The 16,450-nt window shown below is 40.2% G+C and overlaps 1 protein-coding gene across 1 annotated transcript in view; it reads left to right on the top strand.

Annotated features, from left to right (window-relative positions):
- The window catches only part of NECTIN3 (nectin cell adhesion molecule 3), a gene marked incomplete at its 5' end in the record, with an annotated part of 89,811 nt that overhangs the window by 52,830 nt on the left and 20,531 nt on the right, over positions 1-16,450 (top strand). The window contains 3 exons of the mRNA XM_019557093.1: positions 3,927-4,265; positions 9,633-9,929; positions 12,618-12,735. Of these exons, the coding sequence (XP_019412638.1) occupies positions 3,927-4,265; positions 9,633-9,929; positions 12,618-12,735 (754 nt within the window). The remainder of the gene's footprint in view (positions 1-3,926; positions 4,266-9,632; positions 9,930-12,617; positions 12,736-16,450) is intronic.

The following is a 16,450-nucleotide window of genomic DNA, read 5'->3' as shown; positions in this document are numbered from 1 at the left end:
AAAACCTGGTGTTCAGGGGAAATGGAGGAATTTTGTTTTAAACAGAAAAAAAAAAATGTTTTGCCCTTTAAGTGTGAATTGCACTGTTTTATGCCCTTGTAAGCACGTAAGTTGGTCAGTACTCAAACTAGTTAATGCTGGGCAACCTACTTAACTTTTTTTTTTTTAAATCCAGGTGCTTAGGTAGGGAAATACAAATCCTATTGCATGTGTTGTCAGTGTTGTATCATAGAAGTAGGGTTGGGAGGGACCTTGTAGATCTTCAAGTCCGACCCGCCCCCCTCCCCCGTCTGAGCAGGAGGGAAAAACTGGGCTCAGATGACTCCAGCCAGGCAGGCATCAAGCCTCTTCTTAAAGATCCCCAAGGTGGGAGCCAGCACCACTTTCCTTGGAAGTTGGTTCCAGTTTCTAGCCGCCCTGACTGTGAAGCAGTTCTTATGGATGTCTAATCTAAACCTACTCTCCAACAACTTGTGGCCGTTATTCCTTGTTATACCAGGGGGCGCGAGGGGAAACAAGGTCTCTCCCAAACCCTTTCCAGTCCTCGTAGGATGGAGTCTCTGATGACGAGGACCTGGTGTTTCTTCCTGCTGGTGTTCGCTCTCTGCCCATTCCTTGTCATGTGGGCAGTGGCAATCTCTGTATTTCTCCATCACAGCTGCCAAGGCATCAAACCTGCTCCCCAGGTGAACCTTCCACCACTCTAGGCCTAGCAGCTCTGGATTTGGACACCTTCTGCCACTCCTGTGTTGGATGCGTCTCCTGTGGAGTCTGTGTACAGTGGCCTGCAGAGAACAGAGATAGGCATCAATTTCATCCTCTGCATCCCTGATCCCCCTCAGCCTGCTCACCTCAGCCTGGAGCTCCCTCCCTTGCTCCTCCAGGGCCCTAAGTCATGCACAGGAGGGACAGGCAAGGGGACCACTAGGCTCCCCTCCCCACCAGGACCCCACCAAGCCCCCCCCTGCAGATGGGGGCAAGGGGCCACCGACCCTTCAACGAGCTCCATCTGGGTGGAGGCCTCAGAAGAGCCCATATCGGGCAGCAGCACCAGAGCAGGGCCCCTGAGAGCCGCGTTCCACGTCTGCATCATGTTTGCAGAGCTGCGCCTACTGCTTTTGCTTGCTGGAGGTGCCACTCTGGGCAGCTACCTTGTGCCTACCTTGTGCGAATGCCAGCACACCCTTACAGGAGTGTGCCTGTTTGCACGCATTGTTCACGCACAGCTCGGGAGCGCGGCTCTCTATCAGGCAAGCTAAGAGGGCTCTGATGGGCTTCCCCTCTGGATCCTCCTCAGCTGTGCTGTACCCTCTGCCCCACTTACCTTAGCAGTGGCAGCAATAGCTGATTCCTGCTGCTGTCTCCTCTGCAGCTGCTGCCTCCGCCACCGAGGTAAGAGGGTACACGTGTGTGTGTGTGGGGGGGGGGCACACATGCGCCCTGCTCCCCAATAGGCACTGTTTTTTTTTTTTTAATTCAATATGAAATTATTCATATAATTAGTATGCAGTAATTCTTGGAATAGGAAAATAAGAACATTTTTGCAGTAGTTTTGTTCTATAACTAAAAACTGACTTTGGCAACAGGATCTAAGAATGGGAATTTGGGGAAAAGCTATTTTTTTGAGAAATAGTTAAATATGGTTTGTTTTTATTGTCTCAATTTACTGCTAATGGCTGGAGTAACATGCTACTTAATCTTTTGTAGACTTCTGTAGTATTTTAATGGCTAGCTTTTAAAGAGCATGTATGATCAGAATTACTTTCCATGTTTCATAATTCTTCAGAGATGAAGAAATGCAACAATTCATGTTTGTGTTACTTCACAATCAGAAATTGTAGCCTGACTGCAATTATTGCCTATGATTTACCTCAGACATACAGGACTTGGCCACTATCACGTGGGGTACTTATTACTTGTGACTGAATCTGCTTCTGTGTAGGGGAAGCTGTAGCAAATGGCTCAAGGGAAGAATTTGAACTCCACTTGATATTCAGTTAGTTAGTACTGGTTATTTGTTCATACCACACATGCAGTTCCTCCCCTCCCTCTGCCCCCAAATCAGCTGTTAAAAATTGGCATGTACATTTTAAGTAAGGAAGTACGGTTATAGCAACTTGTGGGCTAAGTACAGACAGTCAAAAATCCTGAGGCTGAATCAATTCAGTCTTCACGGGTTAGTCTAAACTGTGCAAACTGAACTGATAAACAAGGGGACAGACATTCACTTTTGATTCTAGAAGTGCAGCCAGGCCAGAAGCGGTGGGGCACTAGGGCACGCCTCCCCGCTTGGCTGGAGCAGATAGCTTGGGCTAAGGCTAGCTCACCCACCCTGCTATGTGGGGCTTGCAGGGGAGAAGCTGTAAAGCATCCTGGGATGCTGAGGGACTGTAAGTTGACTTGAATCTGGAGGGGTTCTGGGGCGAGTTCAGGTTAAGTTGGTTTATTGAATCGGTGAAGTCTGATATTGCATCCATCTAGGTTTACCTTAAACCAATTTCAACCATTTTGGAAATCATTTATGTGTGCTGAACTTCTGTTGTGTTACCGATTTGAACCAGTTTCTAATTCCTTAGGCTGGTTTTTGTGTATCTTCTGTCCCTGCCCCTGAAGCTTGGCCCTGTGCTGGAGAGAAAAGAGAAAATAACACAAGTGCAGCATAAGAGGCCACATACTAAGCCCTCAGGGCTCCCTAGCTGCTGGCTATACATGCTTTTTCTTTCTCCTAGCAGAGGCTCATACTGCAAAATCTGTTTTTCTAAAGCAGAGTTGAGTCTTGGGTACCAGGCCACAGACTAAATAACAGGTGGGCTCTCAGTTAGTTAATTTTGTAAGGGCTGCTGGCTAGGATCAGGCCCTCAGTTGACCTGGCAGGTACTGCCAGCTGCCCATCCAGCTCAGCTCAAGGGGCAAAGAGGGGTTGGGCATCCTGGCTTAGCCAGCAGAACCTGCAACTTCTTGCAGCTAGGGTTTAATAAAGCAGCCACATTATTTTGCTCTCCTTGCTACTGCAGCTATCTGATTTCCCACCCCTGGGAAAATACTGTACTTAAAAACCTCTCCTTGAAAATACTATTTTTTTCTTCATTCTACCTTCAGTCTACTTTTTTCTTCATTCTACCTCTCCAAAACAGTGTACATCTTACTTGGGGGCATGTTGTATGTGATAAATACCAGTTGGAATGAATCTAGGAATTTTAAATGCAAACTGTGTGGTTTGTGTAGGAGTTTTTACTGTTTTTCAGACTGATCTATATATAAGCATATTAAACCAATTGTGCTTGCCTTTACTGTCGGAGAAAATGATAGACAAACCTGTTTTAAACAATGTTTAATACGGATACTAAGCTGTTCTAGTATGCCTAAAGAAATTAATAAAAACAATTGAAAGAGCTTTTGGGGGGGTAAGTGCAGTTAACTGTAATTTTGTGAGGAATAATAGTGTGTGTGTGTGTGTGTGTGTGTATAAAAGTCAAATAATTTGAAGGCTGGAAACCAAGGAAATGTTGTTTTCATTTTGACTATCCCATCCTTTGTGACTTTTTGTAAATTTGACTTGAGCTGTGTGCTGCAGCTACTTGAATAAATAGGAGAAAAGCCCACAGGAGTTGTGTAATTGCAGATAGTTTATCTAACTAGCTTAGGAAGAGTAAGATGGTTTGTAACTTGGATAAGGTACGTGTAAAATTCCAAGCAAAAGGTTTGAAGCTGGAGACGTAAATGATAAGTATGATAGTAAATTGTCTACCAAGCAAAACTAGAAGTCTGCTTTAATCTCTATACCCAATTTATTAAAGTAGCAAACAAAATAATCAGAAGTATACTGACTGAAATAATGAGAGAGAAGAATGAGTGAAACGTTTTATTACCCTATTTGCTTGCATTGTGTAATTCAACTATCATTTTATTTGTATGTCTTTCTTTAGGTGCCTTAGCTGGACCGATTGTTGATCCACATGTAACAGCAGTCTGGGGGAAGAATGTCACATTAAAATGCATAATTGATATAAATGAAACAATAACACAAATCTCATGGGAGAAGATACATGGTAAAAGTGCACAAACTGTTGTTGTTCATCATCCTGAATATGGGTTTTCTGTTCAAAGAGAATACCATGGAAGAGTGTCATTTAAAAACTCTTCGCTTACTGATGCAACAATCAGCCTAAACAATGTGAGCTTCTCTGATGCAGGAGAGTATGTATGCAAAGCAGTTACATTCCCACTAGGAAATGCACAGTCATCAACAACTGTAACTGTATTCGGTAAGTTCATAGCTTTTTAAAAAAGAGGACTGATCTAATGACTATAAATGAGGGAAACTATGTAGCTAGAAAGTAGGGGTGCACCTATTTTAAAAAAAAAATTTTTTTGGTATACTGATGGTCAATTTTAATAACCAGCCATATAGGCTGATACTAATCTAATAGCTGATATGCAGCCTGGCAGCTTGGAGAGCAGCATCTGGCTGGTAAGTCTGTGTGGGGGAAGGGGCTTGAGGGAGGGAAGGTATGTTGGGGGTGGGTGTAGATTTAGTCCCCCACGGTGAGGGAGGGAGTACCCAACCAAGGCAGCCACTTCCTCGCCTAGTTGTGCATCTATCTGATAAGCTGGGCATCAACCCTGATCCAACTGTATCTAGTAGATATTTGCTTTCTTTCAGACCTGTACGTTACAAATCCAGTACCTTTCACTATCAGTTATCCTACAGAGAAAATATTTTACTTTTTACTCCAAAAAGCCTTAGATTAGACTACCTCCCTGGTGATGCTTCTTCCATTTCAAATCACTATTGTTTGAGATGGGCTCACATCTGCACCTGTTTAAGCAGTGCAATATACATAGCCATCTCAAACATGAATTTTTAGTGATTTTTTTTTGCTCCTTTTTGTGAATAATACCGTCTGAACAGGAAAACTTAATCAAGCAGACACCTTATTGTCTGATTCAAGTCAAAATTTATAAAACATGAAATTACAAGTTTACCCAAAATCATGGTTCATACAAACAAAAATGATTAAAGATAAACATGGCATAATATTCAGCTACCAAAGGAGATCAAAGGCTATATTTCATAGATTTTATAGAGTTCTAGGGTCAGGAGGGATGTATTAGATCATAGAATCCAACCGCCTGCTCTAGGCAGGAAAGATCACTGGGGCAAGTAACCCCAGCCAGGTGTTTGTCAAATAGGGGAAAGCACCACCTCCTTTGGAAGCCCATTCCATATTAAAAATAAATAAATAAATAAATCTCTGTGCGACACTCAGTCACTCCAAAACACTCCTACTTTTGGGGTGAATTTATAACACTAAGTTAAACAGGATTGTAAAAAAAAAAAAAAAAAAGCTTCTGAAGCTTATTTTTCTTGTTAGAAAAACTTGAGCCATGTTGATGAGAAGAAATCACCCTGAAAAAGCAGGTCTAATAACAGAGAACCTTATCTCTTTCTGTAGATCAGTTTTAAAGTTGTGAAGGATTTTTTTGACAACTAAAGTGGTTAAGAGCAGAAATTTAGGTGACAGCTTTTTAAAAGTAAAACCAATTAATGGGTGTAATGGTATAATAGCCTTTAGAAGCAGTTGCAGACACTACCTGTGAGAGGAAAGAGCTCTACTACTAACACTTCTGAACACTGACCCTACAGAGCTTCACTAATCCTTAAACGTGGATTTAAGCTAAGGGATAGTTATTTATCAAGAGCAATTGATATGGTTGCAGCATAATTCCAGCTTCTGATTCTGGTCCACAGTTTCAAAACCCTTTAACTTTTTTCTTTTACTTAATGGCATAAAGAATGGTCAGCACAAGCATCAATCAATCATCACCTCTGACCCTACAGTCAGTCAACCATGATTTAGCTGCCCATATGGTTATTGGGCACTTCTCAACCATTTTCAAACTGGGCATGGTCACTGTGCCTGAAACCTATACCAGTGGGGCCTTCACAATGACAACCAATGCCTGTATGGACAAGTTCAGACCATGTCCACACTGTTGACTTTTGTCCATTTACAATGGTACCTGATAGCCTTCAGGTTCTTCAAACTGGTGATGACGTCACCTTAAGATGGCTGAAACAATATGCCAAAACTCTGTACACTAAATAAATAAGAAAGCCATCCAGACAGTATTTGGCGGGGGGGGAGATGTAAAATAAATAAATAAAGCTGACCCAACTTTTAGACAAAAGTTGAACAAGTCAATAATAATAATAAAAAAAAATTGCTAAGTAGGAGATGATTATAGATGGTGATAATTCAGCTAGTGTTCTGGGTTCACAGCACATTCTGATGACCTAAAACATTTTAAGGAGAAATGCTGCCATTTCAAATGTAGCAGACCTACAGAGGCTGGATTATCTCTGGCACACCCTTAGCCTAAGGAATAAAACTGTTACCATTAATAAATAAAATTTAAGTCCAGTAGAATGGAAAAACAGACCTAAAATAAGGAAGTGATGTATTTTGCTGATATTTCAATCTGAGATATTAATAAATACATGAAAACGGGTAAATACAACAATATTGGTTTATTTTGGGGGAGGATAGAGAAGAGGATATGGGAAGATAGTTAAATAAAAAAATTATGAAAGGGTTTATTGGAAAAATCTAAAATAAGAGCTCTTGGTAATAAATTAGTTGCTCTTGAATATTTTCTGGTTTTTACTTGGCCATCTTCAGTGTTCTGAAAATCTGAATAAAATCAGTCTCCCTTGCATTAAATTAAAAAGAAAAAATCTTTGCATCTTGAAATAAAATTTGAGTAATAAAAGATATTGGCATGCAATACTTAAGCTTCTTGATGGGGAAACCATAGGAAACATCACTAAAGCTAACAGAACTGAGCCATTCTCTTTGTAAATAGGTCACTAACATACAATACTAATTCCTAGTGCTGTTAGTGCTAAAGTTTGAAGTTAAATGCATTTGTCACAACATGGTTATGTTACTGCAGAAAGCATCTTGCCTCATGGTGTGAAATGTATATTGCTCTCTTCTTGACAAGGTGAGTTCTGATTTCAGTCAACATACATGCATGGGACAAATGAGTGAGAACCCAGTTCTGAAATGCTGGTTGCTCAGAAGGTATCAGAAATCAAAGATGTCTTCCACAACTATTAAGCCCTGTAGTTGGGGTCAGGGGTGGGGTCTTTGTGAAAGTTGATTGCTGAATGGTCTTAAAAGGTAGAAAAAGGAAGACCTAATTGGGGATTCAGTATTGAAGAGACCATCTGTAAACTTACTATTTTATTAAATATCAAGCTGAACTGATGGCTTTTTTTAAAGTTGGCAGAGGACATGTCTGAATTGAACTAATGAAAACACCTATTATTGGGTGTCAACCCATAAATTGAGTTGTCCAGCAAAATTAACTTGCTACAGGATGTTTCGAGTTCAGCTTTTAAGTAGTTAAACTGTAAGCACGAGTACAGGTTAAATATCAGCTCTTGCTTTCTCCTTTTGCCCCTCTGGATTGGGAAACAATGTATAAAACATCAGTGTAACTGCTAAAAACAATTATTGCACTCATTTTAGTTCAGATGACTAAGTATTTTGACTGTGATTAATTTGATCCTGAATGAAGAAGTAGAGCACAGATCTTGCTTAAAGATTCTTCATCTGTCATGTAGAGTCTGATGCCCAAGTCAGAGCAGGCTATACTTTTTAATCTTTTGTTCCCTTTGGCCAGGTCCAGACATTCAAAAAGCCTGAAGCAGGATCAAGTTACGTGGTTTTTCTGTAAGCGGTGTAGCTTAGATCAGTAGTAAACAGAAAATACATTTGCCCTTTGGTAGGAGAATGGCAAGTCTTAGGCTGGGTTCCCCATTTTTAATTCTGTCATGGCTGTTTCCTTAGGTATGCGTTTAAAGCCTGGGGAACTTTTGGAATCCATATGCTTACAAGCTTCTCCTACTCTAGATACCTATAGTTGTACTTGGGAGAAAAAAGGGAACCTGCATTTTGGTTGATTCCTCTAAAATACCAACTCTTTTTAAAGAGAACTTAGTTGCCTGAGGAGGAGAGACATGGATCAGTATCATACAAACTTTACTAAATCATCTAATCTTTTTTTTTTGTTTTTGTTTTTGGGGGGTGGGAAATGGGGGAGGAATTGAAAAATTAACTGTTATTCCAAAACATTATCATTAGCTATTGTTAGCATAAATTTGCAGACCAAAGTAAACGTTATACAATAGTCATTTTAATTAGTTGAACCAAAAATATGAATACGGTTTCTAACCTAAGATGATGCATAAATAGCTTAAAAAAAAAAAAATCTCCTAGGCTACTCATGTCAAGTGGCCTCCAGTCCTCGGTTTAATAAAAGTCTGTTTAAGGGTGTTGATGGTAGAAGATTGTACAGGGGAAATAATCAGAATAAGAGAATTTAGTGTTGACTTAAAGCTTGAACTCATTTAGACGGTCAGAACTTCTGAAAAAGAAAATAAATAATGCACCAATTTATTAGTGCCTTTAACTGCTTGGTTTACCGTCAGATTTGCTTCTGAGACATTTTAATGGTAGCGGTATAGTGCAAGCTTTTCCTCAGGTCATTGGCTTGGAAACACCACCACATGCATACAATTGTTTACAACCTTAGTCCACTTTCAACTTCCTTTTTGTTATCTGGCTTAACAAAAAATGTCTGCATATGCACATAGTCAGCTCTAAGGCTGTGACAGATGGATCATATTCAGTCTCAAAATGTTGGTCTTCCGTGTCAGAACTGAAACCCATTTCACATTCGTATCTTTTGTATAGAATCAGTTGAAACAGGTATTTAAACAGTCTCTCAGTGTGAAGAGAGAAGTTAAACTTGATGTAGAAAGTCTTGTCAGCTGAGTATCTTGGAAAAAGGTGAAATATGACAGAAGCCCAGGATAGCACTTTGGTAGCGCCTAGTGGAGTAGAAACTGGGCCATTCTTAAAGCACGGTTTTGATAGAGGGTTTGAAGCTTGTGTTCTTTGCTGGTGTTGTCCTCACAGATAACTCAAGGGTTAGTATGTTAGATGTTGAGTTGCTGCAGTGAAAACAACAAATCTCTCTAATCCAGAGGCTGGTAACCTAGAAAGGTCTGACCTAGCCTGGGGCAACATAAACAATTGGGTAGCACACAGCTGCGCCAAGCTGCCCATCCTCTTTGCAGGACCATCTTCCAAAGCCTTCCTTGCTGTTCTCATGCCTGTGCCTAACTGTTACTGCAGAGGGGCTGGATATGTGCATCATGTGCAAATGGTTTGAGCCCTCTTAAGTTGGAAACTTGCAGCCTGTGGCTGCCTACCCCTGCTCTAATCAACTTGACTAATAGTTTTTTACTGCAAATGTCGGAAAACTATTTTGTACTTTGGATATTAATATATTGAAATCTCCACAACCATAATGAAACTTTGAAGTTCAGATAACTGACTGGGTAAACAAGTGAGGAATAAGAAGTAGGATGGGGCTTCAGTTTAAGTTGTCAATTGTTAGTATATTGGATGTTACTTGGTACTTAATATCCTGTTTATTTTTTAACTGGTGGTTGATGTACTTCATTTTGAAATGAGGGGTATGTGTGTTTCAGTACTCCCTCTCCCCATTGTTTTCTCTCACATTCTCATCTGAAAATGTTACTTTTTTTTCAATAGTTGAACCCACTGTGAGCCTTACAAAGGGACCAAACTCTTTAATAGATGGTGAAAATCAGACAGTAGCAGCCATTTGTACAGCAGCCACTGGAAAACCTGCTGCAGATGTTGACTGGGAAGGAGGCCTTGGTGAAATGGAATCTAGTTCAACTTCCTTTCCAAATGAAACAGTGACAGTTGTAAGTCAGTATAAAATCATTCCTACCAGATTTGCAAGAGGAAGACATATAACTTGTGTTGTAAAGCACCCAGCTTTGGAAAAGGAGATAAGATATTCTTACGTGCTGGACATCCAATGTAAGTATCAAGCATTAATGTTTTTATTTAAATGAGTTGTTATTATTTGTATTGGATTTACTACTAAACTTCTGTACAAGATGCCAAACCCATTTAAAAAAGAAATTTAAAAACAAGAATTAGTTTTACAAATGAATACGTCAAAAAAAATAGACACACAAGATGAGTTGACCAAAAATATGCAGTAGCGACTGGCAGACTAGGAAACAGAATTAATAGATTCTTGAGTTTGTCCTGAACTTCAGACTCTAAGCCATGCTACCATTTGATTACCTGCTTACCTGAGAGATGAAGAGTCATCCCCTGTCCCCCTCTGAAATATGACTACTGTTGCAACCATTTTTAAATTGGTCTTCAGTTCATCAGCTATACAGTTTCTAAATGTGACAAATATTTACCATTTCAGACAAAGAGACATTGAAAAATGCTTAAAATGGCAATTGTCATTCTAAATTAGAAATAATTCTTGGGGTGAAATTCTGGTGAACTTCATGAATGCGGAAACCTTAGGGACTGAACAGATTTACATAAAGGTGCAACCACACAGTGGACAGAATGGAAATAAGATCTCCTTTATTAGCACAGATCCTTTAGCTTAACTTGTGGTCTCAGAAGAAAAATTATTTATCAGTTATTACTCTGTTTAATTCAGCTGCAAAAATATTATTAACAAAGATCAGAAATATTTTTGTCCTTGAACCTGTGTGTAACCAGATAGCCTCCATGTAACTACAGTAACCAACATATTTGATTAAACTTAAGTGGGCATAAGGGCACAGATAACAGGTTAAACAAAACAGAAGAAACTGAGGCATGCTTGAGTCAGTCAAAATACTCAGGGGAGACGAAGATGCCCCTAAAATGCTTAGAAAAGTGTGTAGAGGGCCTAAACCAGAAAAGAAAGAGGCAAGATTGAAGGGCCAGTAGAAAAATAGTGACACTTTTGGCAAGAGGTCAGAAAATGTTTCTAGGTGGTGCCACTTTACTCCTTAAGCAAGTTTATTAATGTTGTAAAACCTGTTTTGATAAAGGCTTAATAGAAGACTAGCCATACTAGGAGTTCAGTAAACTGATTTTAGTACTGTAGTGGCAGATAGGAGGGAGGGAGAGTCAGATAATTGTGTCTCTTCCAATGAGTACCATTTTAAATAATCTTCCACTTTGATGTCATTTACCTAACAAACATTTTAATGACACTTAGCCATAATGGTAGGTGTATTTTGTTACAAACCTGGCAGGGATTAATAAATGTAAGTACAGTATACAGGACAAAAGTAAAATACTCTTCCTGTTGTTGAATTTGTGGACCCATTAACTACAGCAGCAGAAGCAGCAATGGCTGTCACCTTAACTGAAGAAGATTGCTCTGCCTAGCAATGGAGACTTAATGCACACTTTGAGCATCCTTTAATCATGTGCTTGGGGCCACATTCAACATACTTCAAAAAAGTATTACCCCTGAAAAAAGTTAAACCTTCAGTTCATGTAACAACTAAACTATGATTTTGTGTTTTTAGTTTCTAGGACTTAGACTGGTGTGTTACTTTTCTGTTTTTTTCCTCCAAATAAAATGAATCCTTTTTTTCTGTCCAAAACCACTTCAAAAACACAATTTCAGTCAGTGAAGCTATGTCCATGTTGTTCCCAAAATATGTTAGTGTTACTAGTGTAATTCCAAGAAAAGGTGTTTTTTCAAGAAAAATTCAGGAAATGTAGCAATGCAAAAAGCCCATTTTGCTAGAATCCATCCTAGCATATCTGGGTGTCAGATGCAAACTAAATTATTTGTCACTTTGCATATCCGTTAACTTGTGCTTGTTAACCTGTCTGTTAACTTCTTTCTATACATTTGATGCAGGAAACTTATTTTAAACAGAAGCTGTAAATTTCTGCCTTTTAACCTCTTGTAAATAAATTGGATGTCTCATTTGCATTATGAGGCTTAATAATGATAATACCCTGTGAAGTCTAGGCATGTAATGTGCTGCAATTGACTGCTTCCTTTGAGAGAGTTTCATAGTTGGTAGGGTTGGAAGGGACCTGAGCAAATCAAGTCCAACCCCCTGCCATGGGCAGGAAAGAATGCTGGGGTCAAATGACCCCGGCTAGGTGATTTATCTAGCCACCTTTTGAAGACAAGGATGTTTGAAGATGGATGTTTCTAATGCTAGTGTTTACTTCTCACCCTGTTTCCACTCTTACTACAACAACAACAAAATTAAACAGCTACCTGGCCCAGAAGAGAGAGACAAATAGACTTAAATTACAATATTTTCTCAATAACACGCCTTTTTCCCAAAAATTAGCTGCTTAGAATTGGTGTGCATATTTACACAGGATGAAAACTTCTTCCGCTTACTGGGCAAAAGTGAAGTCTGCATGCAATCCATTAGCTGTCCTCCCCAGCTGCTGCTACTTAATTTTAGTACAAAGAAAGATCTTTGTTCCTTTCAAAAAACAAAAAAAAAAGTGGGGGGGGAGGGATCTTATTCTGGGACACACTATTTGAGAAATTGTCCAACTTCCATGTTGCTTCGTTCTTCAGGCAGGAGGACTGTTACATACTAGAAGTCTTAAATATTGCCATCTAGTTTCTTAAATATTATATGGTGCATGCTTGAATGTAAACTGTTCTTAACAGATTTTGCTTAATTATTGGCCCACTAAGATACCTTTTTTAAATAATAGATGCCCCTGAAGTTTCAGTGACTGGCTATGATGGAAATTGGTTCATTGGAAGAGAGAATGTTCAGCTTAGGTGCAATGCTGATTCTAATCCACTACCTATGGAATTCACCTGGACCAGGTAAGTATTACTAAAATATTTTTGTTGCCTTAAATAAAGCTTGAAGCCATTTAAGGGTAGGCATTTAAAAATGTTTGTTCCTGTGTGGCTTTTTCCTCTATGTATGCTTCTGTTCCCAATATAGCCACTTATGTGTGTATTTAGTGTCAGGAAAATGCAGGTAATGAACCATGGCTTGCATCAAGGCATCCATCAGCTTTACAGGGAAAATTGATACATTTTTTAAGTGGACTACGTTTCACAAAAGATGATGGAAAAGGGGAAAAATAGGCTGGTTGAAAAATGTGGGAAGCAAACGTAATATAGACGTTTTTGGACTTCTGGTTAGTACTTGAAGAAAATAAAGGATTATTCCAAATTTTAAATAGCATTTGGTTTATAAGGGTCGTCTTGAGCTTGCAACTGCCAGGCATTTATTTATGTTGTCTCATCTCGTTGTGAGTTAGAGATATACAATTAAATCTGAATCAGACATCTGCACAGACAGGATGTTTTTAATATTTAAAATAGTGTATTGACGGTTGAGGTAGAACATGCTCTAAGGCTTCAATAAATTGACCATGCTCTTAAAGCAGTAGTTCATTATCTATTCCTAGCTTGTTTGAGATGGCTTGTCTATCAAAGAACAAATAAAATCACTTGCTTCTAGAAATCCGTTGGTTCAGCTACTCTGACATGGCAGCTGAATATCATTAACATTTTGTGGATGGCCCTATTATGTGTGTTGCCATATAGAATTTGCTACTATGAGAGCACTACCTTCACCACAGGGAAGAGACTTGAAATACATGGGTCAATTGCCCTTTTTTAAAGCATCCTAAAATCTTTGGACAATTGTAAAATAAACAAAAATGTAACCTACTTGGCACAAGTTAGCAATTCTGTAAAGGAGCCATTAATATTTTGTAGAAATATGATGTATGAATTTGACAAGATGCTTCTATTTTCTATTACTATTGATGGCTTCCTTGATAAGTGTGAAGGAAGAAACAATTTTATCTAGTAAGCTGTTCTGAATAGCTGGTAACAGCAGCAGTGAAAAAACTGAAGCCCTTTAAAACTTATAGGAACCACTCTAACAGGTGTCATAACTAAATTAAATGAGCAATAGATGTAAATATCAATATTATAACAAGGATACTGGGGTTTGTTGGTTGTTTTTTTTTAATAATATTGATATTCCATTGCAAGCACTCAAAGTAAATGGGGGTGGGGGAGTTACTGTGGCCACTGTGTAGCTAAATCCCCAAACTTCTCTGGCAGGTTAATTCACAAGCTGCTTTAAAGATGCAGTAGTGCAACAATATTCATTTTTGAAGAAGAGATCAAAAGTAATTCCTATAGAGTAATAGTTGTCTGTCTGTCATTTTAAGTTGTGTTGTTCTGTAATAAAATATTTAAACATTTTCTCACATCAAAGTATTTTTCTAGTCTGTTTAGTGTGAGCATTAAAGCAGCTTTAATGTACACATACATGTATACACAAGTTACAAGTGAAATGTGGCAAACATGCAGGGAAGCAAAACAAGATTTTTTTAATGTGAAAATGAGTATATGAAAGTTTGAAACTGGATGTTGGTCAAACAAGATGGAGCAAAAGATGTTTCATAAGTCAAAGGAGGCTACCTTTTTAATGTCAGGGTTTGCTATCCAAAGAGGAGGACTAATAACTAGGTCACGTCCCTTGATAACACCCCAATTCAGTATGAATCTCATCTACCCAGCAGCGTCTGACAAAACAGATGTAGAAATCTGAACCCAGACCAAAATGCACATGAAATAGGTTGCCATATTTCATGAACCTGTCCATTTTGGAGAAACTTAATCTTGGCTTTTTTTGTTACAAGGGGAAAGAATGTAATGCTAAGTATTAATTACACAGTTACTACTTAGTCTGAATCACATGGAGGTAGTTGACCACACTCATGCCTGGTGAGATATTACTTGTTGCAGAGATTATGGAAAATTTGGTGTAGAATGAGGCAGTGTTTCTGCAATGGAATAGCAGTGCTAAGTTTCTTCATTATAGAGAGTACCTTGTAGAATTAACCTGCTGTTATGATAAGCAAATACTGTGACTTGATTTGTAAGGTAGAAAAATTCATAAAAGCTTGAGCTGAATATTACCCAGCGTGATGGAAAGAAAGAAGCCATGTATGTGGGCAAAATCCCTCGCAATTAATCTTCCTTGTTAATGCATTTGAATTAGTAAGAATGAACTGGTTTTAATTACAACAGCAAGACCATCTTTAACTTGTAAGATGCAGCTTTCTGCTGATTTTCGTTGGTACTTGTACAATACTGTATGCTTGTTGGCAAGTTGCTAGGGATCGTTTCTTTGCTGGGCTATGGATGACTATAATCATAACTAGCTAACATAGAATCATAGAATCAATGAGTGGGAAGGGACCTAGACAAATCATCTAGTCTGACCCCAGCCAAGTGCCTATCCAGTCTCCTCTTGAAGATTTCCAGGGAAGGTGAGAGCACCACCTCTCTGGGGAGCCTATTCCAGGCTCTGGCCACCCTTACAGTGAAGTAGTTCTTCCTAATATCTAACCTAAACCTATCCTCCCTCAGCTTGTGGCCATTGTTCCTGGTGACTCCAAGGGGGGCCCTGCTGAACAGGCTTTCCCCAAGTACCTGATGGTGGCCCCTGATAAGGTTGTAGGCAGCCACAAGATCCCCCCTCAGTCTCCTCTTGCAGAGACTGAAGAGATTCAAGTCCCTCAGCCTCTCCTCACAGGGCTGGCCACGGAGGCCCTCAACCATACGAGTGGCCTCCTCTGGACCCTCTCCAGGTTCACCACGTCCCTCTTGAAGTGCGGCGCCCAGAACTGGACACAGTACTCCAGCTGCGGCCTGACCAGCGCTGCATAGAGGGGGAGCAAGACCTCTCTGGACCTGTTAGTGATGCCCCTATTGATGCAGGGTAGGGTGCGGTTGGCTCTGCCTATTGCTTCGTCGCATTGGTTACTCTTATTATCCTGGAGTCAATCCTGACTCCAAGATCCCTCTCTGCCTCTGTGCTGCCGAGAGGGGCAGCCCCTAACCTATAACCATAATGCTGGTTCCCTCTCCCCAGGTGCAGCACCGTGCACTTGTCCTTGTTGAACTGCATTCTGTTCTGATCCGCCCACTTCTCTAACCTATTCAGGTCTGCCTGGATGCGGTCCCTGCCTGCTGGTGTATTCACTTTACCACACAGCTTGGTGTCATCAGTGAACTTGAACAGGGTGCTCTCCACACCCTCGTCCAGGTCGCTAATGAAGATGTTGAATGGCACCGGCCCAAGGACCGAGCCCTGGGGGACTCCGCTGCCCACACCCTTCCAGGTCGACATGGACCCGTCCACCCCCACTCTCTGGGTTTGCCCCTGGAGCCAGTTTGCCACCCATGTGACTGTGCATTCATCAGTGCCACAGTCCCTCAGCTTTCCTGCCAGAATTGGGTGGGAGACTGTGTCAAAGGCCTTCTGGAAGTCCAAGAAGATGACATCGATGTCCTCCTTCCCATCTAAGCTCTTTGTTACCTGGTCATAGAAAGAGCCCAGGTTAGTCAGGCAGGATTGGCCTAGCACAAACCCATGCTGGTTACCCCTCAGCATCACTTCCCCTGCAGGGCTCTCACAAATGTGGCCCTTGATAATTTTTTCAAAGACCTTCCCCAGGATAGAAGTGAGGCTGACTGGCCTGTAGTTGCCAGGCTCTTCCTT

The sequence above is a fragment of the Crocodylus porosus genome, unplaced genomic scaffold (assembly GCF_001723895.1).
Source record: "Crocodylus porosus isolate Cpor-Errol unplaced genomic scaffold, CroPor_comp1, whole genome shotgun sequence".
Taxonomy (NCBI): Eukaryota; Metazoa; Chordata; order Crocodylia; family Crocodylidae; genus Crocodylus; species Crocodylus porosus.
Note: the sequence above shows the minus strand (reverse complement) of the source record. Positions and strands in the feature narration are given on the sequence as shown.